This window comes from Rhinoraja longicauda, chromosome 1, assembly GCF_053455715.1.
Source record: "Rhinoraja longicauda isolate Sanriku21f chromosome 1, sRhiLon1.1, whole genome shotgun sequence".
Classification (NCBI taxonomy): Eukaryota; Metazoa; Chordata; class Chondrichthyes; order Rajiformes; family Arhynchobatidae; genus Rhinoraja; species Rhinoraja longicauda.
The window spans coordinates 115,026,516-115,041,773 of NC_135953.1; the positions used below are offsets into that span (position 1 = coordinate 115,026,516).

General features: G+C 42.4%; 2 protein-coding genes across 3 annotated transcripts in view; both read right to left on the reverse strand.

The window, feature by feature from the left end:
* The window catches only part of ndufc1 (NADH:ubiquinone oxidoreductase subunit C1), a 442,230-nt gene that overhangs the window by 305,598 nt on the left and 121,374 nt on the right, over positions 1–15,258 (reverse strand). The window lies entirely within an intron of this gene.
* Positions 1–15,258, reverse strand: part of maml3 (mastermind-like transcriptional coactivator 3) — a 471,521-nt gene that overhangs the window by 23,470 nt on the left and 432,793 nt on the right. The window contains exon 3 of one of the 2 annotated variants that reach the window (XM_078404808.1): positions 4,258–4,524. The exons of the other annotated variant lie outside the window; for it this stretch is intronic. Within the exon in view, the coding sequence (XP_078260934.1) occupies positions 4,258–4,524 (267 nt within the window). The remainder of the gene's footprint in view (positions 1–4,257; positions 4,525–15,258) is intronic. 2 annotated transcript variants of the gene reach the window in all.

The window sequence follows — 15,258 nt, forward strand, 5'->3', positions numbered from 1 at the left end:
ATCGAATCACCCGGAAAAACCCATGTGGTCACAGGGAGAATGTACAAACTCCCCACAGACAGCAGCTCTAGTCAGGATCAAACCCTGCATCTCTAGCACTGTGAGGCAGGAGCTCTATCGCTGTGCCACTGTGCCGCCCAAGTTTTTGTACTCCCTTTTTGTGTTTTCCTCAATCATTTACTCATTTCACTCAACTAAAAACAAGGAAAGTCACGAACTAGAGGGTATAGATTTAAGGTGAGAGGAGAAAAACTTAATAAGAACCCGAGGGACAACTTTTTCACACTGAGGGTGGCACATATATGGAATGTGATGCCAAAGAAAGTAGTTGAGGTGAGTACAATGACAACATTTAAAAGACATTTGGACAGATACATGGATAGGAAAGATTTAGAGAGATATTGGTCAAACACAGGTAAATGGGACTGGCTTAGATGGGCATCTTGGTCAGCATAGACAAGCTGGGCCAAAGTGTGTGTTTCCATCCTGTACGTGTCTATGATAGGAGAAATAAATGTTCTTTGATGTAGGAAATTAACCTGCAGCGTTAAACTTAAGCTGGTTTGCTGGGAGATGACAGTCTTATTTTGTGATTTCCCCACTAGCTGCAGCTTCAGTCATGTAACTAATATCAACGCATCCCTTCAAAGGTCCTCATGTGTAATGCTTACCTGTCTTTTCAGTATAGCTAACTTTATGAACTGTTAATTATTGCAATGATTTTAAGTACCCTGAAATTCACTAAAATACCAAGTTTATCTGGAGATATGGTGGAAAAAGCAGAACGTGTCATCCCCTTGGAGACTTCCTGACCAGGTTTAGTTTCGAGATATAGCATGGAAACAGGCCCTTTGGCCCACTGAGTCCACGTCGACCATCGATCACCCGTTCACACCAGCTCCATGTTATCCCGCTTTTGCATCCACTCTACACACTTGGGGTAATTTACAGAGGCCTATTAGGATGTGGGAGGAAACTGCAGGAAACGCAGTCACAGGGAGAACATGCAAACTTCACCAAGAAAGCACCCGAGGTCAGGGTCGAACCCGGGTCTCTGGCGCTGTGAGGTAGCAGGTCTACCACCGTGCCACTGTGCCGCACACACATGTGAAGACCAGGAAGAGGCCTATGAAACTTGCAGGCCAATAGGTTTGCACGGATATGTTCTCTTCACACCCTCAAAACACCTCAGAGGTTTTTAGTGTTAAAGCCTGGTTGGCTGCCAATTCAGCTTGAAGCCTGAACTACTACAGTGAGAACTCACAGCTCATGTACTCACATCCTCTCCTCCCCCCATTTGTATCCAATGCATAACTAACATGTCAGATTCACTGCAGAGTAATGAGCAGCAGGAGCCTCGTACGGACACCCAAGGTCCCCAAGACCCCAAGGTCGACTGAACACCAAGGAAAAGTGTAGCTCACTCCTCACAGACCACGGCAGCCACAGAGAAAGGCCAAGCCTGGCACTGAACCTGGGGACACTGGAGTCTCCCGTCAGTCACTCAGTTGTGCAATGCACATTACTGTAAATACACAAATTTCTGCTATTTCCATCATTGCGCGGAGATTATTTGGGGTCATTGTGCAGACAATTGTTCACTCCCACACTGATAATCCATTGATGTGATATATTTTACAAATGTTGAATTTCGGTCAATAGGGGGTCTGGGGATCCCCACTTATTAGAGTTGGATGGATGTTAACGCTGCCTCCATGACCAGGAATACTATTTGCCTCTATTTTCTGATGAGCCTGCAGAGTAATGAGCAGCAGGAGCCTCGTGCGGACTCCCAAGGTCCCCAAGATTTAATTTATGCCTTCGACGCCACCACACTTTCAAAGAGCATTTCAAAGGCAGCATCAGTCTTCGGTGTCCCCCTGAACAAGCATCAGCTTTGTCAAGGTTTTTAACCATACGTTAGGTGGAGGCCAGATCGTTGGCTATTTCTCAGGTGGATATTGACAGTTTCTTTGATTAGTAAGGGTGTCGAGGGTTATTGGGAGAAGGCAGGAGAATGGGGTTTGACAGGGAAAGATAGATCAGCCATGATTGAATGGCGGTGTAGATGATGGGCCGAATGGCCTAATTCTGCTCCTATGACTTATGAACATCATCCCGCATTGTCCCCTCCTTATCCATCACACTTTTCTAGGTATGTTTCAATACCTCAATTTTTACATTTCATCCCTTCACAGTTCTGTGTCCATTTCACAGTAACCTACCCTAAAAACCCAATTGTCCACTGTAACGTTTGGGTGTGTCTGATAGAATCGCTGGGCACTAAGGCCTTTTGTCCCTGCTTTCTTTCCTTGTTTCACCATTAACAGCTGGACCTTGTCCCTCTTGCATTCCACCAGATTTGAACAACAGGGCCAGCAGAGTTTGAGGAGAAAACAAATATATTTGCAGAAATAAATTAGTGCTGACCAGAATTCACAGTCTGGAGTCTGTCACTTGCATTGCCAAGGATTCCTGCACTTTCACAGTTGGCAGAGTTACTGCCTCACAGCGCCAGAGAACATGGTGGGATTCTGACCTCGAGTGCTGTCTGTGTGGAGTTTGCACATTCTTCCTGTGACCACGTGGGTTTCCTCAGCATGCTCCCATTTCCTCTCACATCCTGACGACAGGCGGGTTTGTAGGTTAATTGGCCTCTGTAAAAAATTGCCCTCCCAGGTAATGTAGGGCAGTGGATGCAAAAGTGGGATGACATAGAACCAGTGTGAACGGGTGATCGGTGATTGGTGTGGACTTGGTGGGCCGAACATTCTATTTCCATGGTGTTTCTTTCAGTCAATCGATCAAATCCCCAGATCATGGTTAGATGGTTTTTAAAAAAATGATATGCTTCCTTTTAATCATGTGCAAAGATAAAAGCCATCAAATATTTTGTTAGACCAGTGCATGCTCCATGCACCACAAATGACTTTTAATTTTGGCAACCTGTCTCTATCCAGAACATTATGAAGGTTTCTCATTAGTGTGACAGTATCAACAGGTCTGGTCTCATCAAAAGCAAACTCTTGAACTCATGGCACACATATGAATAGGTCATACCTATAAAAAAAAAGTGCAGCCCACACTTTCAATTGTTTTTCTCTTTCACCTGAAGAATGTGATTTGTTTCAAAATGTTCACAGCTTAATCTTGGACATCAGAGTGCAGTAATAGAATAGGCCATAGTTTTAAATGCTTCTATATAAATGATGGTCCTGGACGAACATGTGGAACATGTGCCTGAGTTTAGTATTGGTGTTAAATCATAATAGATTTGAAATCAAATGCTGAGCATTTATTGTCTCCAGATTTAGGATATCTATTTTATCCCAATTTTCACGGGTGGGAACATTTTTAAATGATGACTCTTTAGATGCATGGATAGGTGGGTAGGAGAGGGAAAGGGATTCCATTACAGCTGATAATCATGAAGCTAAGCAGACTGAAAATCAAATAGACCAGAAAGGAGCAACACAGAGCTGGATATGAGCAAACATAACACTTTAACAGGAAAATATCAGGTGAGATGGGAGAGAAATGAGATAGTGGGGCTGCTATGTAAGGAGAGATTAGGGGATTGACCAGGTTTGTATTCACCAAAATCAGAGGGGAATTAATTGAAACTAACAAAATCCTTGCGGGGCAAGACAGATTAAATGTGAGGAAGATGGCTGGTGGGATGATAACGAGGAGCCACACGTTCAGTATATGGGGTTGGCCATTTAGGACTAAGATGAGGAGAAATGCCTTCACTCGGAGGTTGGTAAATCTGCCAGTTGCTACGTGGAAGACTAGAGAGGCCAAGTGACTGAACTTGGCTAAGTCCCAAGTAAGAGGGAAATAGTTACATTTCTAATCCAGACACAGGGAGAGCATGAATATGATATTGAGATTGAGGAGCATCCATGATTATATTGATTGGTGGGAGCAGGCTTGAAGGGGCTGAACGGCCTATTCTTGTTCCTGTCTTTCTATGTTGCTGTGAAATGGAGTCATAAAGGAGGAGAGGGAAATTTAAAAAAATCACATATTAAATATTTCTGCACAGAGAGAGCACTTGTGAAAATGATCGTAATGAGAAAATAATGAGCTCAGGGCAAATTCACAAGGGTATGCTTCATTTTCAACACCACTTTAGAGAAGTTGTGGATTTAATGGCGGTATTCCTGACGGCAATACCCCTTTGGGGCTGTGAGACATGAGCGGGATCCTGGGCTCCAACCCCTCCTGCTGGCACTATCTGTAATGAAGGTTTACCTGCTCTGCCAGAAACTGCTGCTGCTGCCTCTGCTCCCTGAATAGCTGCTGCTTTTGCTGCTCCATCAAGTGAATCTGATGCATTCTCTGTCTCTCTTGCTCCATCAACAACTGTTTCATCATGGCTGCCTGCTGCTGGTTGCCAAGGTAACCACTGCCTCCGGGGTTACCAGCCATGGAGCCGGGCACTGCGGTCCCAGGGCCGGGACCGGGAACAGGGGGCTGGATGGATCCCGCCGGCCGAGATACTCCCACCGGATTCTGATCCTGTGTGGAGGAAAGAACTGACTTAGTGCCCGAAGAACACATAGTGTATAACACAGCCACAAACAGGATATTGTGTGCAGAACAGACCCGTACCAACAATTAGAAGAGAAACAATCCCATCCTAGCAATTTACGTTTTGCTAATGCACAATTCTAAAAAGATAAAGAGAGTGGGATGGCTAGTTCCCAAGGCCTCTGGAATCAAGGTTATTCAGCTCATTATAAAGAGATAAGTATTTGTCTTCATAAAACATCTTCCCATTCACTCTGACAAAAGTGGAGAAATCAAGTGAGAAGCATAAGACCAGTGTACATGAAATATAGCTGATTAGCAAAGTGAAACAACCAGTACCCACAGTAATGCAAGGTCCAACCAGATTAAACTATATAACCTGGCTCACGTGGGAGCATATATTTTATCAGTATATCAAGTGACTTTCTGTAGACTATGAAACCAGGGGATTAGCAGCTGTAGTTTTATTTCAGCCTTTTTAAAGAACCAGTAGCTTCACCGCACTTCACGTAGGGCACTGTGCTGCTGCATTCTCCACTAAAGATTAATTTTGTCTGGCATTGCTACAGTGAAATGTTATGTCTCCCCTGTCATTAGTACAATGCCACCGATCGGCAGGCAGGTGTCCAATATACCACAGTCTTACTGGCTTGTTTATTACACTTACACATTAAGACATTATTCAGTAAACTGAAAGGCTGACATTCTAAAGTCACAGCATTAAAAAAAAAGCCATACACAGTACAAAGAACACTTCTTTATCGGAAGAAAGCATGCGCTTGTTTCAAAGGATAATTACAACCTTCACTTTTGCCAATTTTATGCATGAATTTATAAAGCGACTACTTCAAATATTAATATTTACATACATCACACAGCAGCCTGTAATACTAGATATATATTTTTAAACATTCTCAAGGCTACATATTATTTTGAGGAAAAAAGTATTTTTTAAAATGATTTATTTTTATATTTATTTCAGCATTCCTGATTTTCTCCCATTATCCTTCTCCTGAGGCTGGTGGTTCATAATCATATTGCAGCTCTGCTCCATGGAGACAAAAAGCCCTACAGTACTGTGCCCAGGTGTCACAGCTTCGAGAGTCCAGACAATAACAAGTGGCAGGCTATTTGACTCTGTGCATGCTCAGGTTATTTTATTCTGGAGATGTGCACATCATTAGCAAGGCTGTGCTTATTGCTTGTTCCTAATTGCCCCGAGAAACTGGTGCTGGGGGTTCTGTTACAATTGTTTTTTTTACAAATGGAACTTGCTGGGCCACCTCAGCAAGAGGGAGACAGACTAACAGAGAAAGGAGAGGGGTTAGGGGATATATATAATATATATATATATATGTGTATATATATAAGATGTGTGTGTATGTATATATATATATATATATATATATATATATATATATATATATATATATTAGATAGATAGATAGATAGATAGATAGATAGATAGATAGATAGATAGATAGATAGATAGATAGATAGATAGATAGATAGATAGATAGATAGATAGATAGATAGATAGATAGATAGATAGATAGATAGTGAATAGAGCGAATAGAGAGAGAGCAAAAAGAGAGGGACCAAAAAAGAGAGAGCGAGAGGGAGAAGAGAGCAAAGAAAACAAGGAGAAAGGAAGGCAGAGAGGGAGCGAGAGCGAGGGAAAGAGAAGGGGAATAGGCTTTGCAGATAATTTTCTTAAAATATTAATGAATAACTTTGTTTCTGATATGTTACCAGTTTTAATAAAATGAATGTCATATCTTGTCTGGATGTGGTTGATCTCAGCATCTTACTTACTAGTTAATTCCCATAGCCATCACATTGCTAAACTGAGGTTTTATACAATACTGTTAGTAGGCACTTGGCAGCTTTGATGGTGGCTTTGAAGTATGACAGGACGAAAAATGTGGTAGTGGGATGAGTCAGATGGATAGGACATCAGTGTAATTCAGACGCTGGTAGGAAAGCCAAGGGCACTGGAGAAGGAAGGGGAATTTTGGGAGTGGGGAGAGGGAGCAGGCCCAGTGGTTATGGGATGTCGACTGCAGAACCACTTGATAGGCTCTAAGAAGAGTAACAGGAAGAGATGGAGGAGATATCAGGAAAAGTTGCCCTAGAGCAGCGGTCTCCAAACTGTGGCCCGCGGGCCACATCCGGCCTGCCATGAGATTTTATCCGGCCCGCAGCCAGCACGTTCTGTGCTGCGGGTTCTGTGGTAGCGTGGGAACTTTTCTTTTTAGCAGCCCATATGAATGATGGTTTATTGTCACGTGTGCACTGCGCAGTGGAGTTATTTTAAGCATAGATCACACGTGCACAAGTCACCACCATATTTTGGCGCCATTTACAAAAGTCCAAAGTCGGGTCCGCACGCTGGATGTACTGGAGCGACTCCCGATCCAGGCGAGCCCCAGGCTGCTGCAGGGCCTCCTCCGTCGCCCTCGACTGGCACAGCCCGTCGATCGACATCCCTCTCCTCGCCCGACCGACCACCAGTGTGTCCCGGGGGAAACGCCTTCTGCAGCCGACCTTGCAGGCGCTGGGGGCATTACCCCTCTCCTACTGGCCCACTCATCCTGTCCGTCGTCGCCAGCGACTCCCTCCTCCTCCTCGATTCTCCGGTCTTCAGGGCCGACCTCGGCAGTTTCCGAACTTACACGTCAGGTAGGCTATCAAGTTGAGGGCTTGTATGCAGCTGCCGACTTAATAATAATTTTAAATTTTAATGATTTCTTAGCGGAGTGCCCACCCGTGAGTCACTGCGACGGTGACACACATGTGGTGACTCCGCCATTATATGATATGATATTTCTATACTGTCTGCATGCCCACTGGTGGTCAACGTATTTTTTCTGTTTTAAAAATAATTGTATACCTACGGTATATATATAATGAGGTTTATATGTCAACAAATAAATAATATTCAATTTTTAAAAAGAGCTTTAAATATTGGAATATATATATTGGAATATATATATTTCATGCATGAATTTATAAATTGTATATATATACCGTAGGTATATAATTTATAAATTCATGCATGAAATATATATATTCCAATATTTAAAGCTCTTTTTAAAAATTGAATATTATTTATTTGTTGACATATAAACCTCATTAAATTTATAAAACTGACATTTCTTTATTTTTTCCTGCAGCCCGCAAAGATTTGCCAAATATATAACGTTGAAAAGTTTGGAGGCCCCTGCCCTAGAGAACGGAATGTGGCATTGCAGGTGTGCACTTGAGGAGAGCACACAGGACAAGTGTCACCAAATCTGGCTGAGGATGTCTTAGGTAGGCGCTGAAGCAATGGGCAATACATTGGTGATGACTCTGGCACCACAGGAGTGTATGGGGACAGGATTGACTTCCCCAGGGGAGACAACATACATTGATGATAAATGCCTCTTTAAACCTATTAAAAGCAACAATTCCAGTGTCTGATAATCAGTACATCAGTCTTTGCATCTCACTTTTCCTGTCACAATTTTACTGGAAGTGTGGAATTGAAAAGAAAAACTAGCCTGGAAATTCTCCGGTGTAAGCAAAGGTGGATTAAACTGGCTATGTGCAGTGGGCAATTGTACTTTTCGAATGTGGGCATATAGCTGCAACATTTGTGCAAAAGGTCCAAGGTATGTATGCACCACAGGACAGATTTCCCATGACCAAACTTGCACAAAGCGACATGCAGGTCATGGTAGGTAGGGCTGTTGGGCACAAGGGAAAGGGCAGTTGCCATGAAGAGAGGCCTGGAGTTGGTTAACGACTGGACCTCAAAGCTCAAGTGTAGGAGCAATGTGGGGAGAAAATGGAGGAAGAAGATGTGGAGTTTGAAACCATAATCAGTTATTAGTGGCTGTGGTGACATATGATACGATACGATAGAACTTTTTATTTATCCCAGGAGGGAAATTGATCTGCCAACAGTCCTAAAAACACAAATAACACAAAATACATGAAACATGAAATTAAAGTGACGAGTGGAAAGGATTGGTGATGTGCAAAGATTGGGGAGATTGGTGGGGGAGGGGGAGAAGGGGAGTCAATCTCAGTCTACCCCATGACAGAAGGGGAAGAGGTTGTACAGTTTGATAGCCACAGGGAAGAAGGATTTCCTGTGGCGGTCGGTCCTGCATCTTGGTTGAACCAGTCTGTTGCTGAAGGTACTCCTCAGGGTTGGAGTTTGGAGTGATGCTGTCATTGTGATTGGGTTGAAGTGTGGTACTCAGAACAAATGCTAGGTACATCACTTAAAGGGATCTCAGACCTGGTCAGACAAAACCGAAACAAGGCCTAAATGATGAAGGGCTCATACCACTCAGGGTGAATACCAATTACACACAGCTATTTTACGAAGTTACAGTCTAGAAATTCAATCTAGCGATACATGACTTTTGCGCTCTATGGAAATAAATGATGGTGTGAGAGTGATCCCGAAACAAGAGTGGAGCATTATCACTAACTTAAGGTTGAAGTTTGAATCGCACTCTTGCATGTGTCCAATGCACACATGCACAAAGCATGCGACAATGCATGTTTGATGCCACTGCTGCCGCATTGGACCACATACAGGTTGCAAAGAAAGAATGCAGGCCATGATAGGGAAATCTAACAGAGATTATAGACTTAATTCCCGACTATCTAAAGCAGCATTATGCAGCAGACATTAATGAACCAAATTTTTGTCTGTTTATTTTAAGTTAGACCTATTTGTTTTGGGGGAGGCAATGAGCTCCCAGGTATTCAATCCTCTGTGTGGGTGCCTACCTTTTGCACTTCAGGGCAGGGAGTCCATTACTGTGTCGGTTTGAGACTCCTTACACTAGTTCATTGTAAGTCGATCCAAGACTTCTAACAAAGGTTGCAGAAGAGTTCAATTGTCGTGAGCTTAAGCCTCAGTGTCTCTCAGCAAGGGCTTGTTCATAATTCACAAGCAACTCCCAAGATAATGCACACTAAGTATGTAAAAGCACACTGTAGATCATAAACTGCAATGCCTTATGCACAAAATCAGGCAAGTTATTTGCTACTGCAAATGGAGTTCCAGTGGCGTTGGATCAAACCAGTGTCCTGTGCCACCACCTCCTCCACTGCCATTTTAATACACATCAATAATCAAAATGTGAATCTCTTAGGCCCTAAATCATTAATAAACACAATTTCCTTATCAAGCAGCATTACTTTGTAAAGTGATGAAAAGATAATTTTCATAACTATTTTCCAAGTTTTTGAAACCAAGTCCTGCACTGGGATGCCACACATCTCCAGCAATCCAGGTTCGATCCTGATCTCGGATGCTCTGTGACGTTTGCACATTTTCCCTTTGACAGCGCTAGTTTCCCCCAAGTGCTCTTGTTTCCCCCCAAAACATGCTTGTGAATTATGAAGATAACTATAATAATTATGTTGGAATATGGAAACAAAACCAGAATGCAGGAAGAACCCAGTGGTTCAAGCTGCATCTCTGGAAGCAAAAGATGTATATTGACAGTCGAGGTCGAAACCTTGCATCAGAATTCGCTAACTTTCTACACAAATGAAGTGTTACGAAGAAAGCTCACTTTCCTTAAAGGTTTGAGGAGATTCAGTTTGTTGATGAATACTCCATTGAATATGCCTCTACTTTAGTATGTTGATGAATACTCTATCAAACTTCTCCAGGTGTACAGTAGAGAGCATACTAACTGGTTGCATCATGGCCTGGTTCGGCAACTCGACCACCCAGGAAGGAAGGAGACTACAGAGAGTGGTAGACATTGCCTGGTTCATCACAATAACTGACCTCCCCATCATTGAAAAGATCTATAGGAAACGCTACCTCAAAGAAAGGCAGCCAATATCATCAAAGACCCACACCACCCAGGCCACGCTATCATTCTGTTACTTACATTAGGATGAAGGTACAGGAGGTTGAAAATCAAGATCAAGAACAGCTTCCCAGCAACCATCAGACTCTTGAACACTGCACAACACTAACCACTACCCCAGCAACTGTGATCATCTATGGACTGTGTCTTTGGTTGCACTGCAAACTTTGCTTTTGCACTATTGTGGTTACCTGTATTACAGTTGTTAATTTATTCTATTAATGATCATTAAATAGTTCTAAGTTACAAGCGTGTTATTGTGTTAACGGGCCTGTTAAACTGCAGCAAGTATGAATTTGGTTGTTCCATTGCTGGTACATATGACAATTAAACACTCTTGACTCTCTTGACTTTGGAAATGATTCAGTGTGTGTGGATGTCAGGAATCAGAATGGGCTCGTGGGAAAGTAGAAGAAAATAAGCTACAGGGAAATAAGTGATAGCGTGGGTTTGATAGGAATTCTCTGAGAACTGGCATAGATTTGATTAGCCAAATGGCCAAGGTAAAGATCAGTGAGAAATTGGTTCAGAAAGGAAATTAGTGAACTGTAATGAATTTCCAATGAACAAAAAACAACAATAATTTACATAATTTATCTTCCAAATAATAACAGAAAAATAGAGAAAATATGGGTGCCACTAATCACAATTAAATTCTGGCTGCAAGTAGTTTTAACAATACACTAGAGGTTTTAAATAGGTGATTTTGAGGAGTTAAAATAAAATTTGCAGATTCAATTCTTAGTTTAGGTCTCAATTCCCAGGGCTGAACATAATTCAGAGTAAACCCCACTGATAAAGACTCTGCATAAACTGCTAATCAACCGATATGATGATAAATTCTGCAAACTGATCTTGGTCAGTGGATTTTTAAGCAAAATGACATTTTACGAATTGTACAAGTCTAGTAGACACAGATTTACTTAAAAGTTCGCTCTTGTGTTTTCATTTTTCCTAACAGTTTAGGTATTAGAATTTACTTCTGAGAGGCAAATCAAATCATTCAATTGAGTTAAAAAACCTGATGGCAAATTGTTAACATATTTTATTACGGTACCCTTCTTATAAAAATTAAGAACCAATTTTACATGGTGACATATTTCTATTATAACATGGGACACAGAAACATTATTATGGACAGGAAGTGCTGTCATCAGCATGATTTGATAAATACATAATATAACCTGGTCTCCTGTGATGTTGCCTGCTGGACTAAGTTGTGTTTACTGCTAAATGTTGACCAAAATAAGTGTATCATTTAGGTTCAGGAAAAAATCTTGAATCCAATTAAAAATAAAGTTGGCTTAAGGTGTGATTTGTGAGCTTCAGAAGTAGAATGATTACTGAGAAGTGATGGCATGATTTACAATGGAGATGTATTATCTCTGGAGAAAACTGGACTAAAAATGGGGCGGGACTGTGGAGCAGTGGTAGAGTTGCTGCCTTACAGCGCCAGAGACTCGAGTTCGATCCTGACCATGGGTCTGTCTGTACGCAGTTTGTACATTCTCCCTGTGACTGCGTGGGTTTTCTCCGGGGGCTCCGATTTCCTCCCGCATTCCAAAGATGTACAGGTTTGTAGGTTAATTGGCTTCGGTAAAATTCAAAATTGCCCCTAGTTTGTGTAGGATAGTGCAGGTGTACGGGGTAATTGCTGGTCGGCGTGGACTTGGTGGACTTGGTGGGCCAAAGGGTCTGTTTCTACGCTGTATCTCTAAACTAAACTAAATGTTGAATGGATCACGACCCTGAGATGAAAGCACTTGTGAATGGAAATCCAGGAGCGTAACACTCGAGATATTGTGTTTGACTAGATGACCATTTTGCTGGCCCTATAGTTCACTGTATTAAAGAAAGTATCGATGTTGTTTTTCTTGTATCACGAGCTTCTGTCCGACAATTCAGAGCAATTTAGAAAAGAGGGGAAATACAACTAGTGAGACGCTTGGGCTATGGTGGAGTGGTGCTTCAAGGGGGGGGGGGGGGGGGGGGGGGTCAGTGTCTTGATGATGGTTAAGCACTGCTTTGTTGCAGCATGAGGAACCTGTTCTAAACATTAATGGCTTTAAAGAGAATTTAGTTCTTCATTTAAAGGCACCTTAGAATTGTATAAATTAACACCACTAATGGGTGGCCATTTAGCAAGTGGGTTTAGAAAGAGCTCTGCAGGCTATTTGAATCTGCAATTTGAGAAGGAGGTTAAATAGGAAGTGTCAGTGTTGCAGTTGAACAAAGGGGACTATGAAGGCATGAGAGAGGAGCTGGCCAAGGTCGACTGGAAAGGGATCCTAGCAGGATTGACGGTGGAACAGCAAAGGCAGGAATTTCTGGGCATAATCCGGAAGACGCAGGATCATTTCATTCCAAAAAGGAAGAAAGTTTCTAAGGGGAGTAGGAGGCAACCGTGGCTGACAAGGGAAGTTAGGGATGGAATAAAACTAAAAGAAAAGATGTATAACACAGCAAAGAGTAGCCGGAAGCCAGAGGATTGGGAAACTTTCATAGGACAACAGAAGGTAACAAAACGGGCAATACGAGCTGAAAAGATGAAGTACAAGGGGAGGCTGGCCAAGAATATAAAGAAGGACAGTAAAAGCTTCTTTAGATATGTTAAGAGAAAAAGAGTAGCAAAGTCAAATGTGGGTTCCTTGAAGGCAGACACGGGTGAAATTATTATGGGTAACAGGGAAATGGCAGAAGAGTTGAACAGGTACTTCGGATCTGTGTTCACTAAGGAAGACACAAACAATCTCCCAGATCTACTAGAGGACAGAGGATCTAGGGGGGTAGAGGAACTGAAAGAAATTTGCATTAGGCGAGAAATAGTATTGGGTAGACTAATGGGACTGAAGGCTGATAAATCCCCTGGGCCTGATGGTCTGCATCCCAGGGTCCTCAGGGAGGTGGCTCTAGAAATAGTGAATGCATTGGTGATCATTTTCCAATGTTCAATAGATTCAGGATCAGTTCCTGTGGATTGGAGGATAGCTAATGTTATCCCACTTTTCAAGAAAGGAGTGAGAGAGAAATTGGGGAATTACAGACCAGTCAGCCTGACTTCGGTGGTGGGAAAGATGCTGGAGTCAATTATTAAAGAGGTAATAACGGTGCATTTGGATAGCAGTAAAAGGATAAGTCCAAGTCAGCATGGATTTATGAAAGGGAAATCATGCTTGACTAATCTTCTGGAATTTTTTGAGGACGTGACAAGTAAAATGGATGAAGGGGAGCCAGTGGATGTAGTGTATCTAGACTTTCAGAAAGCCTTTGATAAGGTCCCACACGGGAGATTGGTGAGCAAAATTAGAGCACATGGTATTGGGGGCAGGGTGTTGACATGGATAGAGAATTGGTTGGCAGACAGGAAGCAAAGAGTAGGAGTAAATGGGTCCTTTTCAGAATGGCAGGCAGTGGCGATTGGAGTGCCGCAAGGCTCGGTGTTGGGGCCGCAACTGTTTACCATATATATTAATGATTTGGAAGAGGGAATTAGAAGCAACACTAGCAAGTTTGCTGATGACACAAAGTTGGGTGGCAGTGTAAACTGTGAAGAGGATGTTTGGAGGTTGCAGGGTGACCTGGACAGGTTGAGTGAGTGGGCAGATGTGTGGCAGATGCAGTATAATATAGATAAATGTGAAGTTATCCACTTTGGCGGCAAAAACAAGGAGGCAGATTATTATCTCAGTGGTGTCAGGTTAGGTAAGGGGCAGGTGCAGCAAGACCTGGGTATCTTTGTACACCAGTCACTGAAAGTTGGCATGCAGGTACAGCAGGCAGTGAAGAAAGCTAATGGAATGTTGGCCTTCATAACAAGAGGATTTCAGTATAGGAGTAAAGAGGTTCTTCTGCAGTTGTATAGGGCCCTGGTAAGCCCACATCTGAAGTATTGTGTACCATTTTGGTCTCCTAATTTGAGGAAGGACATCCTTGTAATTGAGGCAGTGCAGTGTAGGTTCACGAGATTGATTGATGGGATGGCGGGACTGACATATGAGGAAAGATTGAAAAGACTAGGCTTGTATTCACTGGAGTTTAGAAGGATGAGAGGGGATCTTATAGAAACATATAAAATTATAAAAGGACTGGACAAGCTAGATGCAGGAAAAATGTTCCCAATGTTGGGCGAGTCCAGAACCAGGGGCCACAGTCTTAGAATAAAGGGGAGGCCATTTAAAACTGAGGTGAGAAATGTTTGTTTCACCCAGAGAGTTGTGAATTTGTGGAATTCTCTGCCACAGAGAGCAGTGGAAGCCAAATCACTGGATGGATTTAAGAGAGAGCTAGATAGAGCTCTAGGGGCTAGTGGAATCAGGGGATATGGGGAGAAGGCAGGCATGGGTTATTGATTAGGGATGATCAGCTATTATTCACAATGAATGGCGGTGCAGGCTCGAATGGCCGAATGGCCTCCTCCTGCACCTATTTTCTATGTTTCTATGTTTCTATGTTTCTATATTTCTATATTGATGGTTTCTGCTTCTCAGTCCATGGCCTTGAAGGTCAAGTCTTAACTGCTCAGTAAGGTCAAGTGCTATCCAAGTACTTTTCCTATGTTGTTGCTTCCACCATCCTCTCAAGTAGTGAGTACCAATCCCCTACCATACTTCTATTGTAGGAACTTTAGTTCAACTTCTATCAGTGATCTTAAATCTACTGAATAACAACACCAGGTGTTAAAAAATCTGAATTAAAAACAGTAAATGTTAGAAACACTCAGCAGGTTTGACAGCATCTGGGGAAAGAGAAACAATTAATGATTCAGGTCACTGATTGTTCACCAGTTTTGAAGGATCATCGACCTGAAACATCATATCTCTTTCCACGATGC